Below are 21,387 nucleotides of genomic sequence, written 5' to 3' on the forward strand. Positions count from 1 at the left end.
TAAAAATCCAGGATTAATTTAATTTGAGGAGCTACAGCTGCTTAGATTTGTCATTCTTACTTTAAAGAAACAGCTTAAATTGATCATAAATGTATATATTTTTTAGGTTTAGTGAGTAAGCATTTTTGTTTTACTGTAATCTAGTAAGAGGCTCAGGGTCTGCATAGCTTAGTGTCTCAGGTAACCCTGATAATATCACCAAAAAAAGTGATTTATTTCACTCAAAGTGTGCCTGAACACATTCAGAACCACTTAAATTTCAGCTGCTGGCATTCCTGAAGGGAAATATGCACAGATATGACACGTAGTAAACAGAAACAGACAAAAAACAGCTGAGGTTTCAGACAGATAAAGAGACATTATTTCATCCTGTTGCCAAAGCAAAGCTTCGTGTGTGCTCACAACACCCTGATAAACCTGAACACACACACACCGAAAACTATAAACAGAAGGAGACTGAGAACGCCAAAAATCTATATGACTCACAACCAATGAAACAAACGCAAACAGCCAGCTCACGACAATCTGTGTGTGTGTGTGCCAACTGTACCTGGTATTGCCTGTTCCTAACGTAAAATAAAAGCGTCTTCATCGCGCTCCTCTGCTGTCACAGCGCCACTCAAACTGATCAACTCACCAACATGTTGCAGCATGTTCAGCACTCTGGGAGACACACACACACTCAAAAACACACACACACACACACACACAGAGGAAGGCTGTCCAGCTGTTCATCATGGCGATTAGAGCGTGTCCTGTCATTGTCTCCCTGGCAACAACATCTGCACAGGAAGACACACATCTGCCCAGCCTCACTAAACAAAACTCACGGGTCATGTCACAGCAGGGTTGGCAGGAAGCAGCGGACAAACTTTACACCACTAAGGTCATCTCAAGGGTGTGTTCGTAGCTTCATGTAACAAATATTGTGTATTAAGGGTTGAGACTCAGCGGCGGGATTTCCCACAGCGTCATATGTAATGCGACGCAGCACGCTTAAGTAATGGCTGAAGATTCAAGAAGGGAGAAAGAAAGGAAAACAGAGCAGGAGAGCAAATGTAGAGAAAAGGAAAGAGGACAAAATGTCATGACAGATCAAAGGGGAAGGCAGAAAAAGGGCGGCGTGTGAGGGTGTGAGCGCAGATCCTGCCGCTGAGGGGGAAAACCAGGAAGCGTCTGACATGAAATTCCACAGGAGGAGGAGGATGAAGTGGTCGAAGAAGAGGAGAAAGAGGAGGGATGGTCGGTTTCCAGCCTGTGTGTCAAATTCCAGCGTGGTTTCCCCTCCTTCCTTTGACCGGCAATACCTCAAATAATCTTTATTCATGAGACACTTTCAGATGCAGAAACAGCCAAATACATCAGAGATAAAATGTAAATAGTGGTTGAATTTTCTTCTCCTGTGAACAGAAAGGAAACGCCCCCGCTCCTCCTTCCTCCCTCGCCGTCCTGGGGAAACTCCCGGCTCAAATCATCCTCCCTGCATACGCATATCTTCTACTCTGTGTCTTTTCAGACAGGCACAGTTCAAATCAGCCTCATAAATATATTCCTTTAATCTTGGTCATTTAGTGACATTTAGACAATCATTAGGTTCTTTTTGGGGAATAAATTAATCATTTTACTAAGCAGCCTTTTTTGCTAACAGAGGACTGAATTGTTCATCAAACCAAACAAGCAATCCTTTAACATCATCTTGACCTTTGGAGACTGGCCTTTCAGAGCGTTCTGTCCATCTGTAGACAAAGCAACGAATCAGCGCTCTGTAGCAGTAATTAAAGCCAGCATTAGTTGCAGCTCTAATCATCAGCGCATCTCCTGCATCCTTCAGCAACAACAGGATGTTGATTTTAAATAACCAGTCTAATCAGTCATCAGTCTGTCATCGCTGTAATCTGGCTCTGCTGTGCTTCTAATTTTAATGCAACTTCATCTTTAAAAAAAGAATCAGAAGCAAAGAGAAAAACAAGCACTTCTGAGAGTTACTTTGAAAGCAGCCAAAGAGTAGACCTTCATTTCTTAAGTTCTGTTCAGGACTTTGCAACACTGTGGTCTGTATTAAATGACATTGGGATGTAAAAACACCATAATATTAATAAAGCTCACATTTATTTCCACTTGCTTTATGTACTGCTCTGATTGGTGAGCCCATCACCAGAAATAATTCAAGCGTCTTCCTCCTTGAAATGTTTTTTTAAGGTTTATCTTCTTAAAGGAGAACTCCGGTATTTCTAAACTTAGACTTATTAACTTATTTCTGGCATGAAGTATGTTTATCTACTCACCGAGAACAGTTTGGCCAAAGTCGGCGTCCTTTGGAAGCTATTTAGGTAACTCGCGATAAGCGTATATCCATATAATGGAGTGAACGGGGCAGGGACTATGCAGCCTTTAAATAAGGCATTATCTGTCTTTATTTCACCAATACTTTAAGATGAATGAATGAACGAACGCGTACTATAGCTCTGTTAGCACATAGCTACTGTTATGTGGCTACTTGCAGCTATAGGAGCTAATGGCGGGAATTCTACACACACCTCTACTGGGACCACTTCATCGACACGCATGGCTGCAGCACAGCTCATTCACTCGGTTAAGAATGTCCATCTTACTCAAAGTCGTCGTTCACATTGTCAAAATCTGATAAATATCCTGCCATGTTGCACAAAACTATCAGTAGCAAACTCCGTGTGAAGTTAGCCGACTGTCACAGTGCACGGAGTAAATAAGCCGTGCTCCAGGGGGGCGTGTGAATGAAGTGGTCCCAGTAGAGTGCCTGTGTCTCGTAAGGAAAGAAACTGTTCGAGATGTTTCATGGATGAAATCTGAAGTAGCTCAAATTTTACTCACATGAGCAAAAACTAGAGCCAAACTTCGCAGACGTCAGACTTCCTGAAGACGGATCTCCGTTTTTCTCTCAGATACGACCGTGTAAGTTGGGTTTTGTTAGCGTCTTTTCCCTCAACGTTTCCGGTAGGTTATCACTTCTATTTACGACAACCATGTGTAACGTAGTCCAAACCGCCACCTGCTGATAACACAACGCAAGCTTTCATAAGATCCAAACCAAACTAATAAATGATCTGATTAGTTTGACAGTTGGATGGAAACGCTACTGAACAAGCTTGTTTTCATGAGCTTGAGTCAACTGTTGGCTTTATCATTTCTCAATTAATTGTTTGATCTGTTAAATGTAAAAAAAAGCTCATCAAATGACTTGTCTTGGCTGTCCATAAACACTTCTATTTTTATGACAAAAATGATTAAAAGTATGAAATATTTGTCTGTGGAGGTGCTAATTAAGAGCCAAATAAGTTACTTAAAAATATAAGAGCTGTTTAGCACCAGTTTCTTTGTTAAATCTTCTTAAAATAACAAACAAGGTCAACGTTTCACAACCTTTATGGCTCTCCGGCTGTAAATCTGCTGTTGTGGACATCTCAAACATGCTCACATATGCAATATATTATATTTATTTCTAACTGTGCCAATGAAATAGAAGCAAACAAGTCTGAATACTTTGTTTTTTAAATATATTTCATGTTTAAAATTAGCCAAACTCGACTCTTACCAGCTCTTTTATGTAGGAGGTAGAGTGTTTGGGTTTCGCTTGAATTTTAAGCCAAATACTAGATTGGAAAAGCAGTAAAATACAGTTTTTAATTTTTAATTAAAGCTCCTTATAGCATAGATTAGATATTTTTTGATTAACCGATGACAGGATCTGCATTGTTTAGATGCAAAACATATGAAAAGATCAACAAACTGACAACTGTTTTGGAATTAAATTAATAATTTGACCCATTTTTTCAGAGAAACATCAAAATACTTTAGTTTCTGCTCATTACAAGTGGGTATTTTTTCAGTTCCCTATTCTTCCATCATAATAAACTGTATATCTTTGGATTTTGGAGGATTGATCACAAAGCAAAAGTTTTATGGATAAATGAAAGCAAAGGCCTTTTTGAACGACCTAATAGATCAATAATTTGATATTAAAAAAGGTTTGCCAGCACCCGATGAGACGGCAAATCAAAAACAAAAAGGCAGAATAAACGGTTTAAATAAAATTAGCTGGTTTCCTTTAGATACGGGGAAAGGTCAGAGGTCACGAGGACATCCATTTTGGTCCTCACAAGCACAACACAGCCAACTGCTTCTGTGTGTGCGGCTGCTTTGTGATCGGTCTGTTCCTGGAGAGAACATTCAGGAAAAGTGGCGCCGGGTCACACAGATTACATCATCACCCCATGACCTCACAATGGCATATACCCACAATGCCTTGTTCACATAACAAAGTCATGCACACACACACACACACACAGTAACCCTCCCTGTGACCACAAATGAATGCACCGACTGATCCCAACAGAAACAAAATGTCCTCCTTTTCCTTTTGTTCACTTATTATCTGCCGTTTTACCCTAATACACACACACTCTCGGACGTGCACGCACACACATTTCCCTTCCCCCGCTTTGTGCCTCTTCCTATCAATCAATATTTCCTCTCTCTCTCTCTCTCTCTCTCCCCGTCTCTGAATCCATCAATATTCACTTTGGCCAGCGTGGGTGGGGCGGAGGTTTCCATTTTAGGTGTTATGGAATTTGCGCACACACTTCCTGCCTCCCTCACACACACACACACACCCACACACACACACACACACACACACACAAAAAAGACTGACCGCAGATGCAAACAAACAACCACCAAACATTAAAACAACAAAAACTTTGAAAGCAAATACATAAAAAGACACAAAAACAGAGTCTTCTGCCATTTGTTCCAGGTTTAGAGGTTGTGACGTTTTAATGAGTTGTTTCCAAGGAATGTCTCCTTTATCTGATCCCACACACACACACCAACACACACCTGAGCGAGTCGAATAAGGGTGCAGACTACCATGCGTTTGTGTGTGTGTGTGGGCGTTTAAGACGCCAGAGAAAGTCAGTCCAGATGGCCAGAGAAGATTAAACACCATCTGCCAGCGAGCGCTTTGTACACAGCCAACACACACACACACACACGCAGAAAATGATTTATGGAACCTGAAAAATGACTTCTGTAATCAGAAAATGCATTATATTTTTATATATTAGGAGTAATGGCCTTGTTTTGGGGGTAATAATGAATAATTTAGCCACCTTTTTATAATCCATCAGAGGAAATGAGGGTGCACGTGTTGTGTCAGACTTGATTAATTAATCAAACACGTTGTGTTGCAGCTGCAGTGTGTGTGTGTGTGTGTGTGTTTTGACACCACTGATTTTCATGTGAATGAATTGTGAGATAATTTTAACTCTGTGTATGATTTGCTTCCCAGCAGAACTGTTCGGATGGTGTTGATGACGGTGCTAATGGAGGTATTTTATATTCGGATCACCTTTGTGGTGCTGCTCCAGAGCCCAAACTGGCTTTAGCTCCAAAAAGGCTGCGGCACCAACTTCCAAATACGATATGCTCAACCTGCACCCATCAGATTAATCGACAAAGATAAGAGCTCAGCTTGTCAGATTCTGAATGTTTTATCTTTTATTTTTATTTTCTTTGGTATCGGATCCCTGAAGCCGACCAGAGAAATCTACCAACGCCTCCTCCAGATGCTTATCTCAGCCTGCCGCTGTACAAACTCTGAGGCTCAAACACATTTATCTGTAGCTCAGCTGAAAGAACGGGAGAAATATTTGATGACATGAGTTCAAATGACCAAAAACGGACATTTCCTGTTACTCGTGACAGTCAGGCTACATAATACATGCTCCCTCCTTCCCAGAACATTACAAACTCCACACTTACAAGTACAACCTTGACTAGTAAGTGACCAACAGGTTGGTTGAAAGAAGGTCAGGTTCAAAGCTCCTTTAACTGAACTCCAGTGTCCATTTTTAAACCAAAACTCTGCTGTTTTGGGGCTATTGTCATTTGAATTTTTCAATAAAAATCCTACAAATGATAAAATATTATGGCTCTAAACAGTTTCACATTAATATGACACCAATAACTGACAATATATTCGTAAAATTTAGAGGTTATTTCACCAATCTGATGAGATCATCATTAAAACACTGCTGTTTGTGACTGACTCACTGCGAGCAGGCACAGTTGTAAAACAGAATAAAGTAGATTAAGCCATCTACAGCTGCTACAAACCAGGACCAAAACGCACGCTAAGAAACGAGAACGCTGGCGGATGCGTTTGTGGGAGCACTGTTTCGAAGCGGTGCTCAGAGGCCGTCTCTTCCACGGCGAATAAGTGACCTCATCCCTACAAGACAAGATATACGCACTGAAACACACACAGCTGTGCTGCGGCAGATGGCAGCAGATGTTAGATGGTCCCTCGGAGGGCAGCGATGTTCCTCACGCTGTCTGGAAAGCATTTTCTGCCTCACTGGGGGCCTCTCCGGGTGTCTTTGTGAGTGCTGCTGATTCAACAGTGAGTAGTACGGACAGTATGTCAAGTGAATGTGATGCTGCAGTCATAAGCGACCGTGTGATAATGAGTGCTGTGTGTGTGCTGTGTGTGATAATGTGTGTGTGCTGTGTGTGTGCTGTGTGTGATAATGTGTGTGTGCTGTGTGTGTGCTGTGTGTGTGCTGTGTGTGTGCTGTGTGTGTGATGATGAGTGCTGTGTGTGCTGTGTGTGTGTGCTGTGTGTGATAATGTGTGTGTGCTGTGTGTGTGCTGTGTGTGTGCTGTGTGTGTGATGATGAGTGCTGTGTGTGTGTGTGTGTGCTGTGTGTGCTGTGTGTGTGCTGTGTGTGTGATGATGAGTGCTGTGTGTGTGTGTGTGTGTGTGTGTGTGCTGTGTGTGTGATGATGAGTGCTGTGTGTGCTATCGAGACAAGCAGCAGCACACTTGAATGCAACAGCGCTGTGGTGCTGGTGTTTGTGTTAGCGCTCAGGACTTAATTAAGAGTGAGTAGGTGTAGGTGGGTGTGTGTGTGTGTGTGTGTGTGTGTGTGTGTGTGTGTGTGTAAATGAGTGCTACACTCAAACGATGCAAGCACCAACTCTGCTCTTCAAAAAAATTGGTTTAACAGCATTTTTTTTTTATATCAATTCTTTGATAGGATGTCTTTGAGGCGGATTCATTTACTCTGATTTCTGTTTTTTCCCTTGTAAACCTGGAAATAGGAGCAGCAATATGTTGGAACAATTTAAAAAAAAAATCACTTTATAAGACAAAAAGAGAGTTTGACAAGCTTTCTGTCATTTCTTTAAGTAGTCTTCAGGAATAGTTCTTCAGGCTTCTTGAAGGACATCCCAAAGGAGGACCCACAACCACGTGAGAGAATGAAAACGTCATACAGAAAAACCAACAAGTTTTGCCACTGATTTTCAGTCCACTTCTTGTGTCATTTGGCATAGCTCAGCCTTGTCTCCCTGTTTCCCTTCCTTAAGAATGGCTTCTTGACAGCCACCCTTCCATGGAGACCATTTCTGATGAGGCTTGGGCCAACAGTAGATGGATCAGCTGAAGGTCCAGATGCATCTCTCAGGTCCTGTGTCGGGTCTTTGCTGGATTTTTTCTTCTTTCTTAAGGATATCACTTTCAGATACTGTTCATCTGCTGTAGATAGTTTTTTAGGCCTGACACTTCTTCTTTTGTCCTCCACTTGTTCAATTTCCTCAAATGTTTTAAGGACACACTGCACACCATGCTGAGATATGCAAAGTTTTCAGCTAATAGCTCTTTGGGAATCACCTTGTTGCTGCAAAAATCCTATTTTCTGTCTGTAAAACTGTGTTATATTTGGTGTTTTTAATAGGTGAAACTAAAGAAATGGGAACAAATCATGTATCTTTGTAACAGGCTGCTAGTAACAAAGTGCCTGACTCACTAATCTAAGGATGAAAGACACAGAGATGCCTTGTTGGATATGTGGAACTGTTAGCAGATAAAATTGTAATCTAATCGCATCATGATGACAGCAAAGACTCACAGCTCTGGTGTTGTCAGCCCATTTTATGGAGTCAGCTGCTTCACAATGGTTTTAACTGTTTAGTCAGCTTTCACTTTGCAGCAGAAAGATGAAGAGTCCCATAGCAGTGATACCAAAACATTATTTCGCACATTTACACCTTTCTGGCTGCAGAAACAGCATTTTTAGGTGATAAAACAGACGTCAGTAAGTCAGATCTCATTCAGGAAGCTCTATAATCATCTTATTTTGTCCTAAGAGCTGTCTGTGTTTTCACGTGTGACTCAGAAAGCACTGATGTGGGAACATTTCTTCGTCTGAGTCAGTGACATACAAAAACTTGTGGCAATTGCACTGCAAAGATTTTCAGCAACGTGACGAAGAGAGAATGCTGCCTCTTTACCTCCATCCAACCCACCACACACATTCAAACACACACTCACAGGCTGCACACGGAGTAGAACAGTATAACTCACTCATTAACAGCTTTGTAATGTATTCATCCTCACACACACACACACACACACACAGGATGTGATGTTCATAACGTCACATCTTGCTTCATGTGTGTGTGGACCAGACTCTAGAGAGTCAGCTAACGAGTGCTCAGCTCTTCTCCGACAGCAGATCTATAAACCATCTCCTCTGCATTTAAAAATCGATGCGTGCAGCTGCCCCGCCTGCTGCCAACACACACACACACACACACACACACTAACGCAGAGCAGGCAACTAGAAATAACCTCACAGAGAGATCAAAGTTAGGTTCTGTTTTATTCAAGTGGAGACAGGCTGCTGGTACTCGATAATCCAGCAGCTCTAAAACATGAGTTTGTTGACCTTTCGAGTCAAGAAGCAGCATGAACCATCAAGCAGCTACTAAACCTGGAGTTGGGTCACATTCAAATCCTGTGCTAAAAGGATCAAGCGGGGTCTTTACTGAGCTGGAAAGCCTGCCCCACGATCCACTCATATCCATTCATGACCACATGGTTTGAGCCACGGTTTTATTACCTGAAGAGCCAATAACTGATCCAGAATAATTCTAGACAATGATGAGGATGTGAGGATTTCTTTTCCTCTTAAGATGACTCATGACTTCAGCAGTGAGCAACACTGTGCTTCACTTTCATACCAGAAATTATCCAACAGGAGTAGGCGTCAGGTTTTTCAAACGGTGGGTAAATCATCTAAAGAGAAAACTCTGTTTTGTGTGAATGTGACTGAAACTCACACTCAAGGACACACGTGTGTCATAGGAGCAGAAAGGCTGTTTAATCGACAACAGAGCGCCCGTCAGACTCAGGGTGTTGTCGTTAAAAACAGGGTGTGCGCCTACAGCTGGAGTCGCTAAATGTCAGGCAGGACTAACAGAAACCTCCAAACGCAGTCTGGAGCTTCCTCTGCGTTCGATGTGAGCAGAAAGAGCAGGACGGGAGGTGGACTTACAGTGCAGACAGACATGGAGTCGTCCTCGCCAACCAAGTCCTCGGGATCCTGATGTGCATCCTGTAATCACACACACACACACACACACACACACACACACACACACACAGAGGTCACGCGTTAACACACAGCCGATACACAGGGGTGACATGATAATTAGCACCTGCTCCCAGTGTGATCCTGGCAGGTGCTTCACTCTGAAACATGTTCACATGAAAAACAGCCTGCAGACAGCTCACCTTACCGCTCTCTGCAGTTTATAAGAAGCCGTTTATCTTTAATCTCCTCTCATTGTTCTGGGACTACAGTTAACATCATTTCGGGGCTCTGAGGGACATATATTGTTAATCTAAATGTGCACGCTCCATGCATTAATGAATTATCACCACTTAGTTTGATCAAATTTATATATGATTGTCTGAGCTCACATAACAACACCCGAAACTGAAACTGGGAGTTTCATCCTGGACTAATCTCACTCCTCTGCATTTCGTCCACAGACAGCTGGCACCGATCCGTCTTTTAAGCACAGTTTTATTGTGAGTCTTGTACTGGGCCAGTATACGAACTGGCCAGTCAGTGGGGTTAATAAACCATTCAAAAAAAGACATCCGTATGGTGCCATAACTGTTTGCACAGATGCTTGAGATGCACAGAAATCGCTGCATTCTTCATGCTGAACAGTAAATGTCCTGCAAACGTTTTCATTTAGAGGTGAATGAGTCGGCATATTTCATAACCTCTGCTCATCTCCTGCTGAGCATTTAAACAGACTTCAAATGAAGCAGGCAGAGGATAAAATAAGAATCTTTAACGTCACTGCACAGACACTTAATGTTACGACTGAACGAAAAAGACATGAACAAACAGGACTGAACACGTTCAAATCAGAAAATAATACTTCGATAAAAAGAAGGGAGTCGAATGGAGGGTGCAGACAGGGCTGTGTTGCACATTACACTGGAATTGCTCTTAGAATATCAAATAGCTAAATGAAGCCCCCCCCCAGTCCCAGTATGAGATTTATTAGCAGGGCTGCCAAACTCAGGTTGCTTCCACCTCATCTGCTCGGCCAAAAAACAAAAGCAGACATGAATTTGCATTATGTAAGGCAGCTTAGCAGCCTGTCTGCTTCCCTGCTGCAACGACAGCTGTGATTCAGACACCGATACTACAGCGGGACAAAAACAATAACAGCAATTAAGGTGATTATTTACTTTGCTGCTAAACGCAACCTCAGAACAAGCCTGTAATCTGCCCAGCGGGGGGGGGGGTGAACAGGGTGAAAGAGGAGGTATGGAAGGGCAGCAGACAGAGAGGGCAGAACGCTTCAGAGCCTGATCTTTGGATTAAAACTCGCTTTCTTTTTAAATCCTGCATTTGTTCACAAAAGTTTGGAGGATTAAATACAGTCGCAGCGTGCACTTCTACTCGTGCCTGTACACAAAATCTGGACATTATGAGCGTTTGAATCATGTTGGAGCTCTGGGAGGGGCACATAGATCTCATCACAGGTGCATGTTACAGGTTTTATTATCTTATCTATCTCTAAGACGTTTTAAGACAACTTTTAGGCTTTTTTTTTTGTAGTTCCGATAACTGATGTAACAACTTTACGTCACCATTAGATTTCTAAGCATAGATTGTTGTATCTGTTGATGGTATTTCTTAAAAACATTATAGCAACAAAAATGCCATATATTCTATACAGAAAACTATCTTTTAGTTCAGACATACATAATTATGCTACTCGACATGCTGCTGGAGGTTATATTATTTTACCACGGGCTCTTTCTCAATGTACAGTATTATATCGAGCTATGAAGGAGTGGAATGACCTCCCGAATTATGTTACACAACAAAGAAACAAGGTCAGTTTTAAAATGAAACTAAGAGATTATTATTCAGATCTTAATTTTGACCATTAGTGTAAAGTGGGTCTGGGTATCTTTGTGTAATGATTCAATGTAGTGTTTAGGTTTGGTGTATATGTTCTGTTTGTAAGTGAACGTATTAAGTATAGGTTTTCTTATTTATTTTTGGTGTCATGTAATAAGTATGTATTATTTGTAAATGGTTTGTATTTGTCACAAATGGATTTGAAAAGACCCCAGGAAGAATAGGTTTTGCTTGGCAAAAAGCTAATGTGGATCTTAATAAACAAACAAACCAACATTACAGAAAACTGCTAAACTAGTAGCTGCGTAAACAATAATTCAACAAAACAGAGGCATCACCGACAGGGTTTGTTGAGCCTGTGTGCAGCCGAGGAACACAAAGAAAACTGCCGTCCAAAGAAACCAACGTGAGAAAATCCACACGCGGTGAAGTCCAGGCTTTACTCGGTGTGTTCAGACTGCAGGAACCTTCTGAACGACAGCTGATTGTGCTTCATAGCTCTCACTTTTCCAATGTCAGCCACAACACGGCAGCAGCAGAAAACATTAACCCAATGCCACGTTGTACTGCTTTGCTTGGAGTTACAGGACAAAACAATGACAACGTGATCTTTACTCGTCCGCCACCTGCGGGCTGGCTGGAACTTTTTCGGTGCGAGCCAATCGACAAGCCGGGTTTTCTTCTTCGGGCTTTTTCCCTTCCTGGTCAGAGCTTGTTTGGAACCCAATCAAGCTGGAGGACAGTAACCGAGGTCTTCGGCCTATCATTACCGTCGCTATGGGAGCCACAGACCATTGAAGGTATGTGGCTCTCATGGAAGAATCACAAACCGATCAGAGCCTAACGGGTGTGTTTGTACCACAAGACATTTTTATGCAAACGGCTTGTTTTCCAATTCTGCAAAGTGGGAACTTGTGAACACTTCTGATGCATCAGCGACTCAAACTAAACCTGAACGACCATTACTGGTTATTAAAAAAAAAAAAACTCAATGTGAAACTAAATGAACACAGAGCATCCCAGGCAAAGGGAAGTGATGCTGCTGTGTGGGCTCTTCTTATTCCACTTTCTATCTGTGGTTTTTATCCAGCGAGGGTGACTTTTCCAATCCACGCACACGGTGCTTTTACTTTACTTTAAACAACAACCTCATAGTAAAATATGACGGGACAATCTTACAAGAATGAGTTCCAAATTCAGACACGATTCGTCTCTGTTTTATTCGGTTTCGTTCCTTTTCCAAAGATTCTGCAGCTCGGACACCGTTCTTCTCACTGTTAACTCAGAAGGCAGAAGCCTCATTTTATTTGAATATTCGGAGGCATTTTGGCACAGAAAGAAGACCTGAAGGCCAGTGTGGACATGATATCACTTACACTGACTTGCAGTAAAGGTTCTGGATTGAGCTAAAGTTTAAGATATTGAGGCTATCCTTTAAAAATGTGTACAAGTGTACAGACTCTGTTTATTTTAATAAACCGCTGGTTAAATAAGCATTTTTTCATGATTTCCTTGATCACAGAGAGATTTGGTCCTTAAAATGCCAAATTTTATTTAAACAGCTGTTTTTGTTTGTAACATTTTGTTGGTTAAGTTTTTTATTACTTTAGAATCCACTGCATCCCTGGATTATTCAGCCAGTTCATTTTTCTACAGAGTTCAACTGAGCAGCAACTGAAAGGCTGAATTTAAATGATCTATTAATCATTCCTGTCATTTTTAAAGCAGAAGCAGCTTCAATTTCAATTTCTCCGATGAGAGGCTTCTCTGCTCAAGCTGCTGCCCCCCCGACCCGACCCGACCCCCGGAGAAGCGGTAGATAATGGATGGATGGAGAGGTTTTCACTTTTGCTCAGCAGGATATTAAACTGATGAAATCTCAATATTGTATCATAGTTATTTGTGCATCCCTGTGTAACACTGCTTTAATGTCAAATATCCAAGCTGTGTCTCCTCTCATATCTCCTGTATGTGAGTCAGTGGAGCATTTAGTTTTAAAACACTATCACAAGCAGATTCTTTAGTGATGTAGAAACTCACGGAAAGAACAGTGGAAGAGAAACAAAAATCCCTGGAACAACACCAGCAGGGGTGATTATTTCCTCTTTACCTAACAAACCAAAACGTATCTGGATACATTGTTACGATACGATTCAGACACAGTACATTTTTTTTTTTTTTAAAGAGGGTGTTTTACTTCTATTTGATACAGTCTGATACAATTCTTAACATTTCTTTTAACATAGATATATATTTTCCAACCTGTGATGGACTGGCGACCTGTCCAGGATGTACCCTGCCTCTCGCCCAATGACAGCTGGGATAGGCTCCAGCCCCCCCGAGACCCTAAATTGGATTAAACGTGTATAGAAAATGGATGGATGGATGGATGGATGGATATATTTTCCATAAATGTGGCATTGGTTAGCTAACTTCAACCAGACATGTGTAATAAATGATCAGGAAATATAACAAGTATTTTTGGTGCATAAGAGAAATGCATTTCATATACAAGTCGGGCATGCATTTGTCAGAAAACACAGCTGTGTTGGTATATTTAACCACGGCTCTAATGTATGCATCATGTGACCAAAGCAGTCACGCTCAGCCAGACTGTGAGATCATGAATCTTTAGCAATAAATCCAGCAATAGACACTAGAATAATATCTGACCTCACCAAGTTTTAGCTAAGTTGTCGTTGGAAAAAGGCCTAAATATCTTTGTTATCATCCTGCTTTGTTATGCGGGCCAGAAGGAGACTGATCTCTAGCACATTTTAACCACTTCTTGATTATGGTGACCAACTGCATGTGAGTGCACCTGTTCACCATTTGCATATGTTAGATAGGGTGCATCGCAGTGCTCCGAGGTCGATAACAAACTGTAAAGCCCTCACTCATCACTCTACCTTCTATACAAGGTCTGGCTCAGTCAGAACTGGCACCTGTTCATTCAGAAAGCCATTCCAGGTTAATTACCGTCCTATATGTGCACCTTGATTGCTCAGCGAGCCGGTTATAGTTACAGTCTGAGATGGCAGCATCTGATGTTATTGTGCACGGACTGAGTTTGGGAAACAGCCTTTTAAGTGCTCTGCTCCCAACACTTGAAACAGCCTGCAGGATGTTCTGAAACTGAACGTGTTGGTCACGTTGTCTGATATTGAAAGTCACGTTAGAGCATTGATTAATGGACCATTAATGGTTGGTATGTGTAGCTGTCTGCAGATTTTAAGTTATGTACATCTTAATGATTATTTTTATGCTTTACTCTCCTCATTCATTGTTGTACTGTAACTTCTTCGGTTGCCATTTTGGCATTTTGGCCCAGGTCTCCCTTGAAAAAGAGATCTCCTAAACCAGTTATCAACTGCGTGAGTCAATCAGCGACTCTGTTTATGAGGTGGAGTTGGCATCAGCTGACCGATCAATCACACTGAAAAGCAGAAGCTGCTGCAGCCAAAACAGGAAAGGAACAAGACGAAAAAGGAAAAGGACAAAAGAATACCAGCAATGTGATTAATAAGCTAATCAATATCACTGCCATGTCCTTACAGCATGAAAACATCTGACTGATTTATAATTGTGTATTTTTTATTAAACGTATGTAATACTGAGGTGCTGTGTCAGATTTAACTCTGGCTGTTATTTTCTGTCATCCAGGCTCTAAAATGTTGAACAAAAGGGTGTTTAGTTGTCTAATATTTTCAACTAATCTAATAACACTTTATAAGACGCATGTGGACATGAATATTAAGTCATTGAATGCATTGCACACTCATGTAATGAAATCTTTTTATTTAAATGATCATTTTGATTCATGAAGTTATAAATGTTGGTTCCAAATCTTTAAAAGTCAGCAGGAACACGCTTTAGAGGACTCAATCCTTGTTTTAGGATGCAGAAACACTCACTTTGTCTCGAATAAAGATGCTTCTGAGTCAAAGTCAAACAGAATATTCAGTCTTTCACTTTTAATTCCAAAGTCTATTTGATTTCCCAGGTCTCTAAGAGAGGTGACTGGTCAGGAGGCGGTGCTTTTACCTGTCTCGATCTCTTAGGTTTCCAGGGTAAGTCACCATGGTGATAAGAAGTGAACCAGCTTCATGAGTCTAAAAATCTGGAGCTGAACCAATCCTGCTCGGTGGTACAGGCTCCTGGTGCTGTACTAGCCTTCACTCCTTGTCATTAGACTGGTTGGTGCATTGAAAACTGTGTCAGAGTTGGCCATCAGACCGGCAACAGCAGGTCTATTTGCAACTTTCAGCACCAGATCAGAATAGGGCATCAAACAGCTTGTTGACCGCAATCTGCGCGTCTCCAAACATGAAAAGACCAACTGATGGCCGCCGCTGACATCTATCTGGCGTGTGCAGGGTGTATCGCATTGAAAATAAAAAGATTTATTTAGTTTTCATTAAGTTAGGCGCAAAAAATGTTGTTGGACATAAAAAATTGAGCTGGTATCGCTGGTTTCACAGGCTAAACGTCTTTTGATGGGTTACAATAAAGTTTTTATACATTTCTATGCTATGAATAGATGTGCGCTCATTTAAAAACGATGATGAGCTGGAAGTTTGTTTCAAAAATGCTTATTTCATGGTTCCTCTCCAATTAAAACAAAATAAACGGTATTGGCTATTGATTAAAGCTAAAATATTACTTTTAACACTAATTTCTGCATCTCTGATGCTTTGACCTGTGCAGCAAACATTAATGGTGGAATCAACTGATTTATGGTCCACTTAATTCAATCCAGGGATCCACTTACTGATCTAATTACACCTTTAGTGTTAAGGTCAGGCTCTGATTTCTGTCTGTTAATCTTTACACCTCCCAGGGCCAGAATGCATCGTCCTTATGGCAAAGCACGGAGGTGGAAGTGTAGTGATATGGAGGAGATCGAGTGCAGAAGGTGTCAGGGAGATGACGGCTACAGGTGGATTCCCCGATGCCTGTGACGGTGTAAAAACAAAATACCAACTAACAGGATGAATCGTGTTCTCACACTTCAAATTACACAGAATTTCCAAAGAGGACCAAAATAAAAACGATGAGTGGGTCAGTAAAAGTAACCGAAAACATCCCTCCAGAGATTTGTGCCACTGTGCCAAAGAGGATTAAGTTCATCACCCAAAACGTGACATATTGCGTGGTTTAACGAAAGGTGCGATTACTGTTAGTCGATCGACTTTGAATATTTTAAGTGATGCTGCGAAGTTGTGCTCACGACGGTCTTATGCTGACGGACAGTTTGTGCTTCACCATTAAAATAAGTTGCATTATTTTCGATTTTTCTGTCATTTTTTAAACAAAACCAATAACTTGGAATGAAAGTAGATGCAAGTTCCAGGCCTGGGATACGTCTAATTATTTTTTCACAAGCTTTCTGAGCAATAATTGTCTCCTCTTGGCTTTTTGAAAAGTGAGAACTGGATATTGCACTGAAAGTGTCTCGGCTTCGTGCCGCCGACTGAATCAAACAACCAATTGGAAGATGTGAAACTGCCCCTCTGGGAAATCAGATGTGATGTTTTGCCATTCAATTTCTCAGCAAAGAAGAAAACAATTAGCTGCAACCCCCGAGGAAAGTTCATTACACATGTGCATCTCCATCCAGCTTTTCTGGTGCATTCTGTGGTTTTGTGAGAAAAGCATCAACGATGTGCATCGAGACACGTTTCTGTCCAGCGGACAGCTCCAAGCCGACTGATCCAGTCTTCTGGGCAAACAAACTCACCACAGCTCCACCTCCCACTGCTTTGCGTACGCTGAGCTATTAGATGCTTTGCTGCACATCAAAAGGCTGAAAGCTGTAACCACAAGGTCGAAAGTCAGGTTTATTGAACAGAGCGCCTGCAGCACGCTCCTGTCGTGGTAGAGAGTGAGGCGAAAAGAGGCCATGAGTGAACCTTGAAAGCAGGTACGGGCTTGTTTAGGAGGCCAGACAGAAAAGGAGAAGCAGTCATTCGTGTTATTGAGCTGATAGCGAGTCAGGTTTTAACAATTCACAATCTGCCTGCTGAGCAACACATAGATTTCTCCATAAAGGCTTGTGACACCTCATACAGGAAGTGGACACACGCAAACACAGATGTACGCTCTTCCTGAATCATGCGTTTACAGCAGCACCGCCTCCTGATCTTTATCAAGATACAAACTGGTAGGAGGAAGAAGAGGAAAAAGAAAAACAGTCGCGCTGGGGCTTGGTTGCGAACTTGAATCTCGTTCGTTGACTCAAAAGCAATATTTTTAGAAGAAGATTTGCATTAATGTCTCACGGGGAAAATAAAAGAGAACCACAGAGAGTCGCCTCAGGAGTGAAAATCAACATGTCAGCCACATTTCATATAAATCTGTACATTTTTAACTACAAACTTAAAAAAAACAGCTCAGAATAAGAGGATTAATGGGGTTACCTCAAATCCATGAACGAATTAAACTCATTACAAAAAACGCACAGACTAATCAGACGTTAGATTAGTTATCTTTTTACCACTGAAACAGTGCAGAGACTGACCAGTTCTGGCTGAGCATGTTTAAATTATTCTGAGATATCAATTCCCAAGAGATGCGGTTGTTGCAATGACTGTAACGTTAAACCATCTTTGCTCTAATCTTTCTGTTATAAGTAATGTCAGCGCTCTGCATCGTCAAAAAACAGGAAATGCACGACAGCACAACATCCGTGTCATGATATCTATCAGAGGTTGAAACATAAGTTCGAACCTTTTCGATATCATCTCTGACTCAGAGATGAAGCCTCAGTTAAGGCCTCAGTTCTGCTTCAGGCTACCACGGAAATTTCTTCTGAACAGAAAAGTATTTCAGCCATTTTAGCAAATTTTACACCAAAATCTTGGAAGTTTGCAGCCTTTCAACTGTAAAATAAAAGCCTCGAAACGGTAAATGAGAAAAAGCTAGCTGTGTTTTCATGAGCGTGTTTGTTAATCACATGCATGATCGTCTATAAAAATGTGCGCTCTTATTCCTGTTAGGCCCAGCAGCATTACCCTGCATCGTCCCTAAAAGTTTTTAGTGGCTTCTGGTGGTGTCTTTGTCGGCCTTTAAAGCATGTTAATAAATTCACAGACGTGGCTGTGCATGTGCGGGGCTCAGATGAAGCTTTCTTTTCACGTCAGTGGCGTTACGGCCCACAAACTGTGGAGGGCGCCAAAGAGCCAAACAAAAGTGGCTTACTCTACTTTAAAAACACTCAATTAAAGACCAAGAACTATCACGATTCACGTCCCCCGCTTTCATAGACAACAAATATAAACAGTACGATGACCGATAAAAAGGGAAGATAAAACTCTTTAAAGTCCGACAGTTCAGCACCTCAACAAAAATACACCATGTCGTAGTTTAGAACTTTAATCAGAACTGATATCACTGTTTTTAATATTTTTCTGTGATAGTGACAGTATATGAGGTCAGTGATTGTTTAGTTTTATTACAATCTGCTCTCAGCAGACATCCTCGCATGACTATATTGATAGGTGATCTATTCATGCCTCGTTTATGGCACCAAATATTGATTTTAGTGCTTTCCAGGGCAGTCGTTATTATGAACTTTTGGTTGATGATTGATTAATCATCTTTCTCCGGTTCTTTTTATTCCACTACTGTTGTACAAACAAAATAATCTATTAAAAACCTTTGAAAAGAATAAGAGGTTATAAATGAAGGCGATTCTGTGGACGTGCTCACGATCATCTCCACTAATCAGAAATCTATACGAGTCGAATGAGACCGAGACACAGCCATGACGTTCCTGTAGCTAACATTAAGGTATTTTGTTTCCTGTAATGCTACTTCCACAGAGTGTACTGAGATGCCTCAAAGTGCTTTTTAATCAAATTTTTTGCTGCTGACACTCAGCAGTCTGCTGATGTGTGAGCTTTTAAAGAGGATTCCCTGCACCCTGGCTGACATTTTCATGCTCTGTGATAAGAGATTTGTAGGAAATTCATAGTCATTTAAAGGAGTCTGCATGTAAAACTACTTTAATACATTTAAAGGGAACTTTATTATGTTTATGTTGTACAGATCTGTGCAAAACTCCTGATCCAGCCCTCATTTCTTTACATTTTCCTTCCAAGCAGCCAGACTTTGTTGTAATATCTTAAAGTGATCTTGACCAATAGTTCTCCAGGCTTTCTGAAGGTCTTTCAAAGTTTTTCTTTGGACATTGGCTGCTTTTTCACTCATTTTCAGTCCAGTTCTTGTCCCTGACCATTTTCAAAGGAATCTGTTTATTTGTTAAGCCACTTAACTCTGACCTATGAAACATTTAAGCAGGCTCCTAACTCAAGGGATGAACCAGTGTTGTGTCGACACATAACAGACAACTTAGCAAAGAAGCAGTTTTATGTTGGATCTTTAGGCACTTTGTTACTAGCAGCCTGTCACAAAGACACATCATTTGTATTTCTTTAGTTGTATTAACAAAAAGACAGAAGATCTTTTTTCCCCAAACATAGAGGTGATGGTTATTCAAGAAGCCTGGAGAACAATTCATGAAGACTCCTTAAAGAAATGACAGAAAGCTTGTCTAAGAGGGTTCAGGCTGTGTTGAAGAATAAAGGAGCTCAGAGCAGATATTCACTTTAAAGCTGTTTTAGCCTTATATACTGCATTTAAATTCATCATTTTACACATTTCAAATCCACGTTGCACCCATTTCTTGTTTCCCTGTAAACACGTGAACAAATGAGGGGTGGCTCAAGATTTTTGCACAGTCCTGCATTGTTATAATTCCACCAAATTTAAGTTCCTGCTTTTTTTGGCATCAAAACAAAATAACATATTTCTAAAAGACTCAGGTGTAGCTGCTGCTCTCACAAGAATCTCGTTTTCACTCATGTTGTCACATTCCTGCACTGTGACAGTTCTAATCTCTCGTTTGAGCGCTGAAACTTCACCGCAGGCAGTATTTAAGAGACTTCAACGCACGCTTCAGGCCTGTAGTGACATTATTGCACTTTGTACATTCTTCAGTGTGAATTTTACAACTTCTACACTGCGTCTTACAACATTTCTGCACACTCCAGAGTTATTTAGTGGTACTTTAAGGAGTAATTGAATCCCATTTTGGAGCTTTAGGAGTGGCAGCTGCTGTGAAAAGTAAACTTGAGGGTGTCTCGTGCCTTCTGCATCCTGCCCGCTGAGTTATTTTACAACATGCCCTGAAAGCTGCTGCAGACTAACTGCCATGAGGACAAACCAAAGTCTGGGTGTTCATGTGGATGCCTCACCTCTCCAGCTGTCCCCCCCACTGGCATCTTCTGCCAGGGATCTGCCAGCTGAGCCAGAGGCATCTTCTACTTTTCCTCCCCTCCTCTTCTTCTTTTTGTATTCCTCTTTTCTGCTGCGCTTTGACCGTCCCTCCTTCCGTCGATACTCTCAGTCCAACCGGTGTCTCCCTCTTCCGCTCTTCTTTCTCACCTGACTATAATCTTCGGGAATGTTTTAAACCTGTAGTCCCCGTTTCTGCGTCGGCTGGAACCGAACCATCCGACCGAGTGGAGCCGGGCGAACACGGGCTAATTCCGGATCTGGTGTGGCGCTGAGACCGCCCCTTCCTCCGGGGTGACAAACATGAGAAAAAGCAGCGAGGAGGACGCCCTTTCTCGGAAACTGATCGACTTCACTAATCTGACTGTTTCTCCCTCCACCTCTCCCCCTCACTTCCGCTCTTTCCCAATATGGCGGCCGGTGTCGGCTTACCTGTCCGTCAGTTCGCTGCGTCACGCGTGCGTCACGACAGGAGGCGGCATCCTGAGGTAAGACCAGTCAGCGCTTATCTGCGGCAGGCTTTGATTTTATGGATAAATGCCGCATGAGTCATGGTCAGTTCCTCCCTTTAATACCACTCATCGTTTTGGAAAAGTCCAATGTTCAGAGGTATGAATTTACAAGTTTGAAAACAAGGATTTCAAATCAAAGTACTTAAATTAATTAATCCCGCAAGGGGAAATTCTCAATTTTCTCAACAATTTTTCATCAACTCAGGACAAAAAAGAGACACTCAAGAACTACAAAGTCACAAAAAAAAAGAAAATGACCAACGAGAAAGCCAAAAAATACCAAGAGTTGAAAAAAGAACTTG

General features: G+C 41.5%; 1 protein-coding gene across 4 annotated transcripts in view; it reads right to left on the reverse strand.

Moving 5' to 3' along the window:
* The window catches only part of rps6ka3b (ribosomal protein S6 kinase, polypeptide 3b), a 59,951-nt gene extending 38,973 nt beyond the window's left edge, over positions 1-20,978 (reverse strand). Inside the window, exons 1-2 of one of the 4 annotated variants that reach the window (XM_072378060.1) lie at positions 20,534-20,978; positions 9,378-9,437 (exon numbers count right to left, since the gene is read on the reverse strand). In XM_072378060.1, coding sequence (XP_072234161.1) covers positions 9,378-9,437; positions 20,534-20,596 — 123 coding nt within the window. In that variant the 5' untranslated portion in view covers positions 20,597-20,978. Of the gene's footprint in view, positions 1-550; positions 626-9,377; positions 9,438-13,538; positions 13,649-20,533 lie in introns of those variants that run through there. The other 3 variants (XM_072378059.1, XM_072378062.1, XM_072378061.1) reach the window with 3 other exon arrangements.
* Positions 20,979-21,387: the final 409 nt, after the last annotated feature.

Source organism: Leuresthes tenuis, unplaced genomic scaffold (genome assembly GCF_036924035.1).
Source record: "Leuresthes tenuis unplaced genomic scaffold, fLeuTen1.0.hap1 SCAF_24, whole genome shotgun sequence".
Classification (NCBI taxonomy): domain Eukaryota; kingdom Metazoa; phylum Chordata; class Actinopteri; order Atheriniformes; family Atherinopsidae; genus Leuresthes; species Leuresthes tenuis.